General features: G+C 47.6%; 2 protein-coding genes across 5 annotated transcripts in view; one reads left to right on the top strand and one right to left on the bottom strand.

Moving 5' to 3' along the window:
• Nucleotides 1–2898, bottom strand: part of MAU2 (MAU2 sister chromatid cohesion factor) — a 26951-nt gene extending 24053 nt beyond the window's left edge. For 2 of the 4 annotated variants that reach the window (XM_015586713.2, XM_015586719.2), the window contains exon 1: nt 2575–2897. In XM_015586713.2, the coding sequence (XP_015442199.1) occupies nt 2575–2850 (276 nt within the window). In that variant the 5' untranslated portion in view covers nt 2851–2897. Of the gene's footprint in view, nt 1–2574 lie in introns of all 4 variants that reach the window. The other 2 variants (XM_015586718.2, XM_006904345.3) reach the window with 2 other exon arrangements.
• A 99-nt stretch (nt 2899–2997) lies between these two features.
• Nucleotides 2998–16718, top strand: part of SUGP1 (SURP and G-patch domain containing 1) — a 28395-nt gene continuing 14674 nt past the window's right edge. Inside the window, exons 1-7 of the mRNA XM_006904344.3 lie at nt 2998–3239; nt 4910–5081; nt 8379–8479; nt 9454–9654; nt 11746–11869; nt 12195–12295; nt 13241–13364. Of these exons, the coding sequence (XP_006904406.1) occupies nt 3206–3239; nt 4910–5081; nt 8379–8479; nt 9454–9654; nt 11746–11869; nt 12195–12295; nt 13241–13364 (857 nt within the window). The 5' untranslated portion in view covers nt 2998–3205. The remainder of the gene's footprint in view (nt 3240–4909; nt 5082–8378; nt 8480–9453; nt 9655–11745; nt 11870–12194; nt 12296–13240; nt 13365–16718) is intronic.

The raw sequence follows: 16718 nt of genomic DNA, 5'->3' as shown, positions 1-16718 counted from the left end.
ATATAAAAAAGTGATTACCGAATGTTGAGGTCTCTCAGACAGAAAGCAAAAGGCAATGAAAATAACAGGGAAGCTGAATGTAGTAGTAAGTTTAGAGGCCGATAGAAAGTTTTACCTATAGAACTTATAAGTTAGGAAAATTACTTCAGGAAAGAACAGGAGAAATGATCAAGGAGAAAATCATCACAACATACTTGAGAGTCATTTACCTTCTTTAAAAAGTTTTTTTTCTTTGTTACCTTGGGTGGGTTCCCTAAGAAGAAATTGAAACCTCTCTGGCATTTGCTCTTCAGAACTAGAAATTAGCAAATCACTTCTAAAAGGAGAAAATATTATCCTTTATCAAGTGAGTTTGGGAAAGGAAAGAATAAAAGTTGATATCTGCCTGATTTGGGAAAAATGCACAATAACAAATAATGATTAAAGAGAGCATGCTTGCATTGCAACACAAAAGGAGATCACGATTTCAGAAGAAAACAGCACAGGAAATGACACTTTAATTGAAATCTGGACAAATTCCCAGCTGAGAATGCAAGGAACAGAAAGAGATTTCCAAGTGTAAAGTCAATGTAAGCTATAGAGGGGACCCTGTGGCTTTGTGGAAGATCCCACAAGATTCAGGGTTATGTAAAATCGAGGGAAGGCACTTCACAAGAGTAACAGTTTAAAATTATGGGTCCAAAAGCCAATGGCTACAAAGAAGCAATCTGAGGCATGGCTGCTTCCCCTCAATAGTGGTGAGTGGGTAAAATGTGACGATATACAAAGTGACTATGAACCACTGCAAGAAGCAATGGCTTTCTAGACAAGGAAAGGGAGGTGGCAAGATTTATTGTTCATCAAGAGAAGGAAGAACTTCAGAACAGGGAGCATCTACTGAAGACGCTGGCCCCAGGCACCAGGAGTCACAGCCTCCAGCTCCCCACCTCCACATCCAAAGAAGCCTGTGTTTCATTTGATCTCATTCTCATCACTGCTATGAGAGACCCTGACACAAACCAGTCACCAATCACTGACAGCTCAGGCACTCCAGATGCATCTGATACCCTGAGTGGTCTTTTAGGCTCACTTCTTTCACCCAATTTAGGGCTCTGCTCAAATGTCACTCCCACAAATAGAAACTCCCTCACCACTGTCAACTCTATCTCTTCTCCCTGGTTTATATTTTTCATGGTTCTCCTCTCATTGCCTACAGTATTTTACTACATATGTATCTTACTGCATATTCCTTATTTGTCCCCCTAAAACATAAGCTTATGTGGGCAGGGACTATTTTAGTCATTACTGATCCCTAGCACCTAGAATAGGGACCGGCACCTGGTGTGAGCTGAATAGGTACTTGCTGAATGAATGAAAGAATAAAAATTCACAAAAACAGTAACAACTTACTTTCTTGGTGTGGAACCTAGCAATCTTGAGCCTAGGTTTGAGCCCAGTTTTGTTAATAACTTGCTGTGTGGCTTTGGACCACACAAATCAATTTACTTCTCTGAGCTCATAATATCTCACTCCTGAAACAAGGAAGTTGATCAAGCAAGGACTAAAGTCCCCTTCCAACATCATAGTCTGCAAGAAAAAGATTTGGTATCTTCATGAAGGCAACTCGTTACCAGCCATGGGTGGGTTCAGATTTACCTCAGATCAATACATTTTAAAAATCTAAGTCGAGTCTATTCAAGTCTCTTCTTTAAGGAGAATTAAAGAGTAAATGGCAAAAAGAGGGACCATTCAGCACTGTTGTGAGAAGAAACTCCACAGCCAGAAAGGGTAGAATAACAGATACATTCACACATTCTTTGAAGCACCAAGATCTCAGAGGTCAAGACTGGGGGTGGGAGGAAATGAGGCCTGCCTTAAGGGAATGGACTAGTGGATGGTGGGAGGAAAAGAAGTCTTTGGTGGATAGAGAAAGCGAGAGCTGCGAGATCCCGTACCCTTCCCCCGCCACTGAGCAACTGGTCCTGGAATCCAGACTCCTCTCTGTTCCACTTTCTTATAGAACTTCAAATGACCAACTCTAGGCTCTGGGCCTCTGCTTCCCACCTCACGTCACTGATGGGGACACAATACCCTCCAGACACTTATTAGACTTCCCAGTCTAATAAGTGAAAAGATGCCTTCCTAGGTTTCTTGAGAGACCAAACTTCAGATTCCCAAGAGATGCCTGCACTGTCACCTCAATCCTTCCTTATCCCGAGTCACTTCAGGAGGGAGCTTACGGGCTGATGCTCCCGGGGCTGAGCTCTGAGAAGCTAGAAGCTGCAGCACCCACTGGCCGATCTGGGGATGACCCCCTAAGTGTCAACAGGTAATCTCCGCCTTAAAACCTGAAGAATTTGGAGACCCTGTTGTTCCTTAGAATAGCGGAGTCCTGGACCTTGCCTGTTACCAGAGACGTTAAATAACGTACGGGGTGAGGCTGGCGGCCTCGGCGTGCCGCCGCTCGTGCGGAAGTCGCACCCCAGGGACCCGAGGAGCAGCCCAGGTGGCCCCCGCCCGCCGGGATCGCAGACCGTCAGCCAAGGCCCCGTAAAGAGCCCGAGCCTTCTCTCTCGCGGCCCAGCCCGCGCTCACCGCCTTCTCTAGGTGGCTGCGCGCCTGCTCGCTGTTCTTGGTGTGGTGGTAGAGCACGGAGCCGAGCTGCAGGTGCGTTCGGGCCTCGATGCGCTGTGGCGGCTTGAAGGGGAACACGGCCTGCAGGCAGTGCACGCACAGGCGGATCTTGGGAGGACTGGACGTGCGGAAGTGCTCGGCGAAGCCCAGAAGCGCCAAGTACCACGACTCGGCCGCCTCGGCCTGCGCCGCCTGGGCCGCCGCTGCCTGGGCCGCCGCCGCCGCCTGAGCCGCCATTTTGGCCTCCACAACAACAAGCCGTCGCCACAGGGAGGCGGAAGCAGGCAAACGGGGCGGGGCCGGGCTCTCCTTGCGTCTCTCGCGAGAGCTGCCGCACAAAGCATCCCGGAATATGTAGTTTGTATTTGGAGTGGCTGCGACTCCGGGAAGGTGTGAAAAAAGGCGACGCCTTCTGGTCCGCAAAATTGAGACTAGACGTTGCCCACAGGCCGAGGTTTGCGTTCCAACGAGGAAGACTCGAAGCGTCTCCGTAGCGGCAGGGCGTGGCTGGCTGATGTAGACTACATCTCCCATTAGGCCATGCGCACTATAACAGGCCCCCTCAGGTGGCGCTGGAGCATTGTGGGATTGGATGAGTCTCAAGATGGACAACCGGGATGTTGCAGGTAACAGCCCCCACCCCCTCTCAAGCTCCTACCTGAATCTTTGGGGTTACGCGTCGCCGCTTCACGCTCAGGTCAGGCCCGCCCGAACCCGCCAGCCCCTCACCTCAACCTTGGTGCAGCCTGAAGTGGCGAGTTCTGCACCTCCCGGTCTCCCAAGACCCCAGACCCAGTAGCTGCCCGCCACCCGCTCCCCAGGCCTGGTTTGCTGACGGCGCCTGGCTCTCTGCAAAGACTGCCACCCGGGTTTATTTTTTCCGAAATAACTGCCTTCAAGGCTCCTCCAGGCTCCGTTGCCCGAAACAGCGGCAACCTTGGGCTGTCTTGTGCTTCTGTTTTCGTAGCAGCTACCGTCTGGCCTGTGTACCGCTTTATGGAAAAGCCGCTTTCCGAACTGCTCTCTGATATTTCTGGATGTACACATTCCTGGGTCTTTTGAGCCCCCACTTTACCACAGCTTTGCCCTTTCTTCTCTCCTAGCTCTAGCCCCGCAAGCCTGGGATGCATTTACCCATTCAGCAAATACTCAATAGGAGCCAGGCGCAGTGCTGGGCGCTGAGATGCAATGATAACTAAAACAGTGCCCTGCCTTCGTCAAAGTTACTTTATATTAGGGTGTGAGACAGTGCACCAAGAGAAAATATTTGCAGAGAGAGCTATGATGTGAGAGAATGTAGGTGGTGGCTGCTGATACAGAGTGGTCATGGATGGCCTTTTTGAGCAGAAGACATTTGAGATGAGGAGGCCTGGGAGGCAGAGGCGAGCCTTCCATATAGAGAAGGGATGGCAAGGCCTTGGGGTGGGATAGGCTTGCCATTTTGCAGAATGTCAAGGATGAAGTGGAAATGGAGAGGGGCCTTGGAAACTGACTTTCAGAATTTAGATTTTATTCCCAGTCCCATGGGGAAACTTGGAGGTGTCTTCTCCATCCTCAAAGCTACCACCTGTGTCTGAAGACACCATCATCTTTTGCGTGGAGCCAGATAGTCCCCTTGTGGGTCTCCTTGCTGCCTATGTACTCTCTCCAATCAGTAGACTGAATGATTTTAAAAACAAAATAAAAATATCTATTGGATCTTATTGGCTTAATACTCCCCTGTCACATCCCCAAAATCTTAAAGTAAAACCCAGACTTGCTTTCTTGCACCACTATTCCTGGAACCATTCGCTCTGGCCACTCTGGACCTTTATTAATCTTTGGATGCACTAGTCTTCTTCCAGCCTTTTGCATCTGCTCCTTATACTGCCCAGATTGTGCTCTATGTGGCTTTTCAGGAGGCTGGCTTTTTATCTTTCTGGTTTGGGCTTAAATGCCCCTTCTTCTAATGGTTATTTTTTTTGCTACCTTAGCCATAGATCCTTCTCTGTTATTTTTCCTCACTTTTTTTTTTGGTTTCTACAACAGAGTTCTTATCACAATTTTGCAGTTCCTTTTTTTGTTACAAGTCTATTGTCTCCTTAGCCAGAGGTGAGTCCTATATGGGTAGAGGCCCCATTTCTCTTGTTTAGCACCTAATAACAGCACCTGCTACATAGTTCAGTAAATGTTTGCTGAATAAATGAATGAATGGATGTATGAATGTCAGTTTTAATGTCAGTTGCTGCAGGCAGCAGTTGGTGGGTATGTTTGTTAAGCAAAGGTGATTTCTGATGTGCTTCTTTATCCTCCCCAGGAAAGGCTAACCGGTGGTTTGGGGTTGCTCCTCCCAAGTCTGGAAAAATGAACATGAATATCCTTCACCAAGAAGAGCTCATCGCTCAGAAGAAACGTGAAATTGAAGCCAGAATGGAGCAGAAAGCCAAGCAGAATCAGGTGGCCAGCCCTCAGCCCCCACATCCTGGCGAGTAAGTGTCTTTTGCGGCTGAATTAAAGTCTTAGAGAGTCACCGGCAGAGGTTTTGCTTCCAAGAGTAGCCACAGTGTATCTACATCTGGCTACACCCTGATGGTGCAAGAAGTGACACAAGTGTTCTCTTTCAGGAGGCTTAGTGTGGCAGGACAGAAACTAGGGATGTGTGGGAGCCCAGAGGATGGCCTGCTATATTCTTGACTTGACAATTATTTACTGCTGACAAGCTAGGGGTGTATTACAGAGCAAAAATCCAGACTCTGTCTCTGCTCTTGTGGGGCTCCCAATACTGGCAAAGAGGGTGCCAATTCTAACCCCAGAGATGCCAGTGGGTAACATGAAGCAGTGTGTTCCCACTGTAGGAGCGCAGAACAGGCTGTGCATTCTAAAGGCTCAGGCAAAGCCAGTCCATTGAGGAAGTAGAGAAAGGCTTTCCCCACAGAGGGCAGAGAGGGGAGAGAACCGCCATGTGTCAAGCAGCCTGATCTGCTGTGCTAAAGGGGCTGTTCCAGACCCAGGTGGAAGATATTTCAGGCAGGGTTTCCTCCAGCCTGTCCTGAAAAACACTGCAGGCACCTAAGAGTTTTAAGCAAGGGTGCTGAGATTTAAGAATTTCAGACTGGTTATGGACAGTGAGAGGCAGCCCCTTCCTGTGTGGTCTGAAGTGTGGATCATGGTAATCCTCTACCAACTTTTGTTCCAGCTCCCACCTATTCTAAGAGTCTGTGGCATCTCCTTGAGGGCAGGATTTAGATCTTATTCCTTTTGCAACCCAGGGCCTGGCACCTCCAGGGTGCCCAGGAAGTGGGGACTGGATGTTGAGTGATCTGTCAGTAGGTGGGCTCTTGCCTCTGAAGTTATGGAAGGACTTTCACTAAGATAGGAAAGGCCTGTAGGATCACTTTCAAGAGGGTCTCCTGGAGGCTGCTGAATACCAGCACCGGGATCAGGTAGCTGAAAAGGAACAAAGTGGGTGGTGCATGGTACAGGTAGCTATGCAAATATGTTGTAAAAGCATAGAACACTAACATTTAAAATTTCTTGCTGAAGGAATAGGAAACATTCAAATTGTCTCAAGACAACCATTTTGATGACATTCCCTTCCCACATTTTTGCCTTGTTTCATGAAGTCGTGATCAGTTCTGTGTGCTGTTTCCCCCCACATCCACTTTTTGAAAGAAAAGCTTTCCCCCACATTATAACTCTTTAACCATCATAATTTTTAAGTTTTATTTATTTCTAATGAGATATAATTTAAATGCCATAAAATTGACAACTTAGTGCTTTTTAGTATACTCACAGCATCATGCAACTATCACTATTTAATTCCAGAACATTTTTATCACCCCAAAAAGAATCCTCATACCCGTTATGTTATTCCCCTATTTCCCCTTCCCCCAGCCCCTGGCAACCACTAATCTACTTCTTTCTCTATGGATTTACCTATTCTAGATATTTCATATGATGTATGACATGGCCTTTTGTGTCTTGACTTCTTTCACTGAACATAATGCTTTCAAGGTTCATCACGTTGTAGCATGTGTCAGGACTTCATTTTTTTTTTTTTATGGCCGAATAATATTCCACTGTGGAAAGGCCACTTTTTATCTGTTCATTAAGAGCCAGCCTTTTTAACAGCTGTGTGATACCCCCACCATTTGTTTCAAGTGGTTTTGAAGTGGGATTCATTGCTGACTAACTGCCGCCCTGAGGTCTTTTTTTGTCTTTGTTGTTTGCATCTTCTTCCCTTCCCTGGGAGATGCACAAAGTGAGAGGACATGGCCATTATCACCAGAAGGCCCTGCTTGTTTAATGCCAAGGCTGATTATCAGCAGAACTTTCTCTTTCATGTAAAATAACTTTTACTGCCTATTAAAAAAACCACTTTTTTTAGTGCCTATTTTTTTAATGATAATTTATAAACATGTTATAAAATCTGGGTAATAGAGGAGAGGAAAATGAGGAAAACCAAGATCAGTCATAATCCTGCAACCAAAAGACAAGTGCTAGTTGCATTTTGATAGGTTTTTCTGACAATTTTTAATTCAAGTATATTTTGACACAAGTAGCACTATACTGTAGATATTGTTTATATCATGCCTTTTTGTTTTTCATTTGCACTTGATTACTTTATCTCTAAAATTTTAACTTCGGGGCTGCTCCATCTGCCTTGTGGATGTACCATAATTTATTTAGCTAGTACCCCTTGATTACTTAGGTTGATTACTTAGGTTGTTTTCATTTTAGTTTATTAGAACAGATTTCTAGTAGGATAAAACTTAATTTTAAGGGAAAAAGGCTAAACCTTTTGCCTCCGGAGCTTTTTATCAGCTATTGGGTGGGTCTGTATGATGGATTATTACTCAGCCTTAAGAAGCAATGTATACAAAGAATTCTCAAGGTTGGAGCAGAATGGAACATTGTAATAGAAAATGGAAGACGTGGGACATATTCTGTGATCAGAATATGTAGTTTCCTTCTATTTCTAATTTAGGGACAAATCAAAGAAATACACCAAAGTGTTAATAGTAGCTAATGTGAAGTGGGAAGACTTGCATTTTTTCCTTTGCTTTCTATATTTCTGTTTTTCATCATTCCCATTTGCTCATAATGAGCCTCTATTTTATCAGAGGGAAAAATGAATTTGAATTAAACATTCAAGCCCCTGGGTTTGCTTTTGTGCTGATATGTTAGAAATAGATTTTTAAAAAAATTTGAATAAAACATACTGTTTGCAAAAAGAGAGAAAATAAAAATAATAAAAATACATAATTCCCCTATGGTTCTCCCAGCAAGAGATCACTTTAGGTGTTTTCCTGTGTATATGTGATCCCCACAGAAGTACTGGCTGACCCAGGTTTGGAGCTATAGTCACACATGGTTCAGACACAATATGCCCTGTTTTGGAGAACTGTAAGTTTAGCTGGGAAGACACACTTGGAAGCCAGTAACAGCTCAAATAATTAGTTAACAACAGGTATGATAGGTACTATGCGGGAAGAGAGCAGGTGGTTCTGAGCCATCTTGTTGAGGAGGCTGTTTGGACCTAGAAGGTCAATATTTGGGAAGAGTTGACATCAGTATATGTAGCATTGCTTTGAATAGAACAAGATTTCTCCCAGCTTACTACTCTGAAGGTTGCTCTGTATACTCGGCAGTCCCCAGCCATCTCTAGGGGCTGGTTTTGGGTCCCAGCAGGTGAGAACTTGGGTGGGTATGGGGCCAAGACAAGCAAGGCATGCTTAGCCCCTGTGCTCAAGGCTCACCCTTTCTGTCTTCTGTCATGGGTCTAGAATTGCCAACGCACACAACTCTTCCGTTTCCAACAAGTTTGCCAACGATGGCAGCTTCTTGCAGCAGTTTCTGAAGTTGCAGAAGGCGCAGACTAGCACAGGTGAGTGCAGTCTCCCCTGTGCCATCTCCTGCTCAGACTCACACTCACACTGCTTGCTCTCTCCCCTGGGAGTCCCTGGCTTCTCAAAAATGGCAGGCCCAGCCTCAGACTTTTTCCTCTCATCCCAAATTCATTGAGCACCCTCATTTCGCTCACTCCCACACTTAATGCCCAGGGCAAGAGTGCAAACCCCACCCTCAAGGTGTTTACCCTATAGAAGTGGAGACAACTCAGGTTTTGGTCCAGGGACATGGAGGCCAGGACTAAGCAGGCCCCAGGGCTGTGGGACCAAGGAAGGCTTGGGTCAGAGTGGCAGTTCAGGTGTGAGGAATGGGACCTCCTTTCATAGGTGGGGAGCTTCCTGGACCATAGGAGCCCATGGGACATGCCAGGTGTGAGAATCATTGCCCTCGGGGAGCCCACCGATAACTATAGTTGTATTATTTACCAGTTGGAGTTCATTTTTACTGTAAGGTGCTAGTGAAATAGCTGACCTTCGACTTTTGTCAGGTTTCCTAGGGAACATCTAAAAAAAAGTTAACCCAAGGCCAAATTTACCCACAGAATAGGAGGACAGGCTGGATGACCCCTTCATCACAGGGTCTGTGTTTGAAAAGCCCAGAATATGCCTATTCAGGCTTGCCGTTGACAGAGAGAATGGTTGTAAACTGGGTGTGGGATTCAGGTCTTATCTGGAAGAGCTGGTGTGTCCCTTGCTTGTCAGTGTAGGCATTAGGGGCACCTCTAACCAGAGCTGCTGCCCTGGGCTGGGTGACCACAAAAAGTCTCTTTGAGCCTTAATGCCTTCATCTGTTAAATGGGGGTGGCGTCCTCCCTGAGTACCCACCACCCACCAGGCTCTGTGCTGGAAGCTGAGGATCCAGCCCCCAGGGACTGATGGTACCCGGGTTAGGCGGCAAGACAGAAAGGTGCACTGCAGAGCTGGAGCACAGGTATTCTTCCTTCTCTCCAAGATACCGCCCCCAGTGTGCCCAGTGCCCCGCCTCGAGTGCTCCCCCGTGCTGGGAAGAGGCCCCCCATCATCAGCAGCCCATTGGGCCAGGTGAAGAACTACATGCACGCCAAGCAGCTGCCCCTGGCCAGCCGCCCGAGTGTCTTCCAGTCTCCTGATGAGGATGAGGAAGAGGACTACGAGCAGTGGCTGGAGATCAAAGGTAAGGTGCGGGAGCTGCCGTCCTCCTTCCACCATTCCCTCCAGCTCCGTTGGCGGACCCATGGTCAGTGGGGAGAACGCAGCCAGGAGTATGGGGTGCTTGGGACTACGGTTAGGGGAGCTGCCAGGCCTCCGGGCTGAGCCGAGGGCCAGGGCGGGATCCTTTGGAATGGGGGTAAGGGGAGGAAGGGTGTGGGGAGGGGCTGAGAAGGGAGCATATAGGGGCTGCAAGAGTGCGGGCTTCATCCTGGGAGCCTTGGGACCTATCATCCACTCTGGGGGCTGGTCTCCAGCCAGGGCAGGGGCATCCTCAGGGAGCATTCACTTGCGACCTCCTCCCAACATGAGAAGAGGACCTTCCCTGGCTCTCCAGGCTGGATGCATACCCTCCAAGCCCTCTGAGGCCCGAAGGTCCAATTCTTGATGTGATTACCTATCCCTGCCAGTTTAGGCTGGAGGTAAAAGCCTACAGGTTGGAGAGTTCACTCTCCTGCCCAGGGAAGGACAGCTACTTTGGTGAGCCAGTCTGGGCCCCATGGTGGAGGAGGTAGTGGTAATCATCCTAGTGCATTCAGCCTTGTCCACATTCAGAATGGGGCCTCAGTGCCACCTGAGCCCTGTGGAGTCCTGGGCCATCTCTGCCCAGGCTGGCTAGCACAGTCATGTCACCCTGACAGTGAGGACAGACTGAAGTGACTATATGGTCTGCCGTGATAGCCTCTAGACAGACCCCTTGCTCCGGATGAAGGTGCCAGCTTCAGGCCGTGCATCTGAGTAGATCAGTGGCCAACCTCAAACCATGGAGCATTAGATTGGAGCCAGGAAAGGTGGCATTTCCTCAGAGAGGTGCCTTGGCAGTTCCAACAGTACCCTGCCAGGAACTGCTGCTTTACGAGGAGCAGTGTATATCTGAAGGCCCTATTAAGGACTCCTATTGATGAGGCCTCAGAAAAGCACCTGTGCTTGTAAAAAGTGACCAAGTCAGGGTCATTGTCAGGAATGCAGGAGGAGGGTGAGGCTAGGGGGAAAGTTGGGCACAAAGATGTCCCGGGGACCTCTTGAGGGTCCTCGGGTTACGTGTATACCACCCCCCAACCCCGTCTCAGCTTCCTGGCCGCCCAAGCAGCAAGGGGAGTAAGACACCACAAGTTCAGTGTCTAGTCCCATTGCCAAGAGGAGCAAGTGTTCTCGGGCACTGACTGACGGCAATAACTTTCTCCCGAGAGTTTTTATTAAAGGGACACGACTGTATAGTGGCCGACGGCCTCAGAAACAGGCCAACAAAAAATACAAAAGCAAGTTCCATGTGGTTCAAAGGGGAGACTAACACAAATCCAAAAATATATTTTTATAGCTCCGTTCACTAAAAAGGCCCCGAGGTAATGATTAAGCTTGTTGCAGTGAGCATCCCTAGCACGCAGAAGCACTGGAAACACTTTCTCACTCACGGAAATCAGGACTTCTTCGAGAAATGGCTGGCTCTGGGTTTGGGCAGGAAGTATATGAGATGATCCTGGAGCATCCAGTTCCAGCAGATAGCGAGGAGTCAATCAAGACGCTTGGGGTTATGTCCAAAGGTCTCAGGAGCCAGCTTGAAGAGGCTCCACCAGCCACAGAGGGGACGATTGAGCCTCTATGATGACATTAATTGCCATGGATTGAAACCCACCTAATGTGTTTAAATCAGAATTTATAATATTTTAAAAGAATTTGTCGTCTTTGAAGGATGTAAGGGAACCAATTTGTTATACTGAACACTGGTAAATAAAAAGACTTAAGCATTCCAAAAAAAAAAAAAGGCGGCGGGGGGAGGCTGGCTATGTTTTCTGACGTCTGCCTTCCAGCCTGGGGATCGGCTCAGCCTCTGGGAGGCTCACACACTCCTCTCCCGCCCAGTGTGTCTCGTGAAGACTGTTTAGACCAACTCCCCCCTCGTCACAGTGCTTTGTGCATGGACCCAGGACGCCTGACAACCTCCTGCATTTCATCCTCTTCTCCTCCCACCCCTCTGTCCTTGTGGTCCATAGAGAGAGTGTGCCTGTTGACTGTGGGGTGTGTGAGTTGAACCCCAGTACTGACAGCCTCCTTAAAGTTTCACCCCCAGAGGGAGTCGAGACTCGGAAAGTGATAGAGAAATTGGCCCGCTTTGTGGCAGAAGGAGGCCCCGAGTTAGAAAAAGTAGCTATGGAGAACTACAAGGATAACCCGGCATTTTCGTAAGTATTTTTGGGAGGGGAAGGCCACTGCTCCGTAATGTTCTTGCCACACAGTAGTACGTGCAGATGTTCTTGTGGAACCCTAGTGGTGATTGAAGCTGGCCGGGGCTGGGTGCTTGCTTGCATGGGCCATACACTGTTCTAAGCACTTTCTAGTTCATACCAGAGGTTGCAAGGGGCTCCAGTGTGGCGCGGAGACTTAGTTTTGGGTCCCGTCAGATGTTTCTGCTTGCTAGCTTGCTTTTACATTATACATCTCCAGAAACTGCATAGGTCCACCTAGCTCTATCACTTATTTTCTCTGTTTTATAAAACTCCTCTTTAGGTTTTTGCACGATAAGAATAGCAGGGAGTTCCTCTACTACAGAAAGAAGGTGGCTGAGATTAGAAAGGAAGCACAGAAGTCACAGACAACCTCTCAGAAAGGTAAGTGGGTGGAGGTGGTGGGAGGTTCTGGAGAGGTGTGGACAAACTGTACCCCACATGGAATAAGGGTTCCTGGTGGCATGGGGTGGTATTGACAACCTAGGTCTGTGCCCTGCAGGTAGCCAGGGTCAAGCCGTGACTGGAACCACCCTTCCCACCAGTGCTATGAGAAGTGGGGAGAAGTCCCAGGGCCAAGGTCAAGGTCATAGCCAGGAGCTGAGCCCTGTACATACAAAGGAGACAGAGAGAAGGCATGCTTGCTTACTGGTTCATGGTCATTTTAACAAGTGTTAATGAGCACCTGCCACATGTCAGGCACTTAGGATACATAGAGACAAATGTAGTGTCTGGTACTTGCGGAGGGGGCCTGAGGAGGTTGGGTGACAGAACAATCAGCTGGTAAGATCCTGGTTGGATGAGTGTCAGGGGATGTGAAAGATGCTGGATGGTCTCCAGCTGTAATGAAAATCCCAGCCAAGTGCTGGTGGGTGGTAGGAATTGATGTTTAGGCCTGACATGGGCCACAGAGTTCGGTCCATAATGTCACCTGCAGCCCTTTGACTTGACCTCCCCAGGAGAGAAAGGCCAGGCCCATCTCCTCATATAACCTGGCTGGGCAGTCCCCGGCAGAAAGACCGAAGTGGGAGTTCTCATCTCCTCTTTAGCCCAGACAAAGACCTTCCCTCACATTCTGTTCCTGTGTCCCAGCATATGCCTAAAGCCCCTGAGACCTACAGGGTGGGAAAGGACAGGGGGTGGGGGCTTGAGATATATTGTAATATTAATTCTGGTGTTTGGTCCCAGTGCAGTAATCTGATTCCCATTTGCCTGTTTTTCTTTGCATTGTTCCTAAAATAAACCCCTCTTGTTGTCCGTGGGGTTCTTAGCAGAAATTAGGCTGTTGGGTGTGGTGAGTTGAGCTCAGTACTGACAGCCTGCTTAAAGTTTCACCCCCAGAGGACGAAGAAGTCAAGAATCTTGCAGAAAAGTTGGCCCGATTTATAGCGGACGGGGGTCCTGAGGTGGAAACCATTGCCCTCCAGAACAACCGTGAGAACCAGGCATTCAGGTAAGGGGGGAACCACCAGGGAGGTGACCCCTTACCCTGGTCACAGCTCCACCCCTTCTGTCCCCCACTGAGGAAATGGGCTTGGTATGGTTCTAAGACAAGCTAGAGTCCCATGGCAAGAAGTTGGCAGGGCCAGGACTCAGCTCCAAGAGTTTCTGGCCCCAGAGCCCAGTCTTACTACCACATAGGCATTCCCCAGATGCACATTGGTTCCCCGAATCATCTCTGAGGCAGGTGTGCAGGGACTTTGGGGCCTTGTGTTTTTCTGCGTGCCTCATTGAGAAAATCTCTAGCACTTGCCTGCCTCCCTTTGTAACAGAGACAGCAGCTCCAGGCTGGGGGCAGGCGAGGCCCTAGAGCAGAGCCTCACAGAACTATGTTACTCACTGTATGCATTCTCAGGGTCTCATCTTTATGATGAGGGGAACAGCAGGAAAGCAAGGAATGTGGTACCTCAGGCTCTGAGGAATGAGAATCTTTAGCCTGTATGCAGGTTCCATGGAAGGGGTGGGACAAGCAGCCTGGTCCTCCTGCTGTCCCTCGCCATGAAGTCACACCGCAGCCCATGGGGCTGGGTCTCTTCACCCATTCGTCCATTCGTTGGAGGGGCTTAACATCTGCTCTTTACCAGGGAAAACTAGTAGGGAGTGGGGGTGGGGTGGTCGCTGCTGCAGGGCAGGATCAGCAGAGGCTTATGAGGTGAACGCTGAACCCAGAGTGGGGTAAGGACATTTTTGGGCATGAGTAACATAAGTCCCTACTCAGTAAGGAGATGTGATGGTGCTTGTAACAAAAAGTGCAGGACCAGCTGCCGTCTGGGCTGATTGATTTAGCAGCTCTAGATGCCACCGGGGACTCAGGAAAAAAGAAGGGGGAGTGGATACTGGATAGGCAGCCAATTGTGTTTCCCACATGTGAGCCAGCATGAGCTAGATTCAGAACATGGAAGGGTGTCCAGAGAGACCACCACGTAGGAGTGAAGCAGCAGAGATGGTGAGCACTATGCCAGTGTGGCTGGGGTGCAGGGCGAGAACTGGTGCACAGTGCAGAAGGGCCGCAGAGCCAGGCAGGGCCAGGTTCCGGAAGGCTTAGGTTGGTGATTATTGAGAGACTTAGGAGAGTCTGGATAGGGAGTGATGGAGTCAACTGTATTTCCAGGGTCACTGGCCACAGTTGTCGAGAGTGATCAGACATGCCAGGTTGAGGGTCAGGGCAGAGGGAGTGCGGGAGGGTGGCTGAGGTGTTCAGGTGTCTTGTTGAGGGGCCCATGGGGTGTTTGGGTCTGGAGCTTAGGAGACCCAAGATCTCCTCCAATAGTTGTGATACTGGCGACCACTCTGTGATTCCAATTATATGACATTCTGGAAAAGGCAAACCAGTGTCTGCTTAAAGAGTGTAAGTCACTGCACTTTTTTTTTTTTCATATACCCAAGTAAGTTTATTTAAACAGGGAACTTAAGTTTATTGTCACTCATCATGAGTAAAGCTGACCGTGAAATTGTATCTCAGGCAAAGTGGGTGAGATTATGGAATTCTGTCCAAGTCCACGATCCCAGGTGGCTCTCCCTGGTCAGAGAGTCCAGAGCTCAGCAGCTGCAGCCCAGCCTTTTCTTCAGGGGTCAAGAAACACTGTTAGTGCAGGTGGCTTCAGGCCCTCCATGTGACTATTGCCCCTCATGGGAGCATCACTGGCATATGCTCAGTGGCATGGTCTGGGAGACCACATTTGGCACGCTATATACTGGAGAGGACTATACTGGGAGGCAATTGGGTATCCAAGCCTGGGCAGGACATGCAAGTTCATATCACAAGGGCCGTTCAGTCTTCACAGGGTCTGTTATGAGGCAACTTTTCTCTCTCCCAGATCAGATAGCCACCTCTTGTTCCTGCTGCTCTCATACTTCCCTTCTGATTCCCTACATGAGTGAGGCACATGCCAGAATCTGTGTGTTTTGGAAAACAGTCTGTAATAACTACATTCACCCATTCCTTTGACCAGTCATCCCACTTCTGAGATGCTATCTCCAGAAATAATGTTAAATACAACATTGTCTGTAGTATGAAAAATTAGTGACATTAAATGTCTAGCCCCAGTGGGCTAAACTCTTATAACTGCATCTCTAACATCACCTGTGTGAGCCACCTGTTGTTCTCTACAACAATCTGGCATGCTGGCTTCTCATAAATAAGGAAACCAAGATGAGGAGGCTGGTCAGTGGGGGTGCCTTTGCTACCACAGCACACTTCACTACATTCTAATTGCAAAGCCTTATGTTGTTGGGTTAAGAAAATTTTAAAAAATCAGAATATGGAAAATAGAACACAACTTAGTTAAAATAAATCTGCACTGAAAAAAAAAAAAAGAAGGAAAGACACCAGAGTGTTAATTTTGGTTAACTCCAGGGACAGGATCACTCCAACCAGAGGAGCGATCTAAAATCCTGTGTTCCGACTGTTCATCCCATCTTCTTCCCTAACTCCAGACCACCACTGACCTTTTTACTGATCTTTTTACTGACTTGGTAGTTTTGCCTTTTCCAGAATGACATAAAATTGGAATCATGTGGTATGTAGCCTTTTCAGATTGGCTTCTTTCACTTAAGTTTTTTTATGTCTTTTAAGTTTTCCTATGTCTTTTCATGGCTTGATAGCTCATTTCTTTTTAGCACTGAATAATATTCCATTATCTGGATGTACCACTGTTTATCTATTCACCTATTGTAGGACGTCTTCATTGCTTCCAGGTTTTGGCAGTTATGAAGAAAGCTACTATAATAAACATCCATGGGCAGGATTTTGTGGGGACATATATTTTCATCTTTTTAGGGTAAATACCAAGAAGTGTGATTGCTGGATCATGTGGTTTTGTAAGAAACCATTTAGTTTTGTAAGAAACCATGAAACTGTCTTCCAAAGTAGATGTACCCATGTGCACTGCCCCAGGAATGGATGAGAGTTCCTCTGTTCCATATCTTCACCAGTATTTGGAGTTGTGAGTGTTCTGGATTTAAGCCATTATAATAGGTGTGTAGTGGTACCTCGTTGTTTTAATTTATATTTCCCTGATTATACATGATGTGGAGCATCTTTTCGTATGCTTATTTGCCAACTGTAAAGTTGTGGTGAGGTATCTACATTAGAGTTATTGGTCCATTTTATATATATATATCTTTAACAATAATAATTTTTTTTCGGTTATAGTTGGCATACAATATTAGTTTTGGGTGCACAACATAGTGATTAGGCTTCTATATAACTCAAAAGTGATCACTCCAGTAAATCTAGTGCTCCTCTGACACCATACATAGTTATTACAATATTATTGGTTATATTCTTTATGCTGTACTTTCTATC

This window comes from Pteropus alecto, unplaced genomic scaffold (genome assembly GCF_000325575.1).
Source record: "Pteropus alecto unplaced genomic scaffold, ASM32557v1 scaffold160, whole genome shotgun sequence".
In the NCBI taxonomy this organism is placed as follows: domain Eukaryota; kingdom Metazoa; phylum Chordata; class Mammalia; order Chiroptera; family Pteropodidae; genus Pteropus; species Pteropus alecto.
Note: the sequence above shows the minus strand (reverse complement) of the source record. Positions and strands in the feature narration are given on the sequence as shown.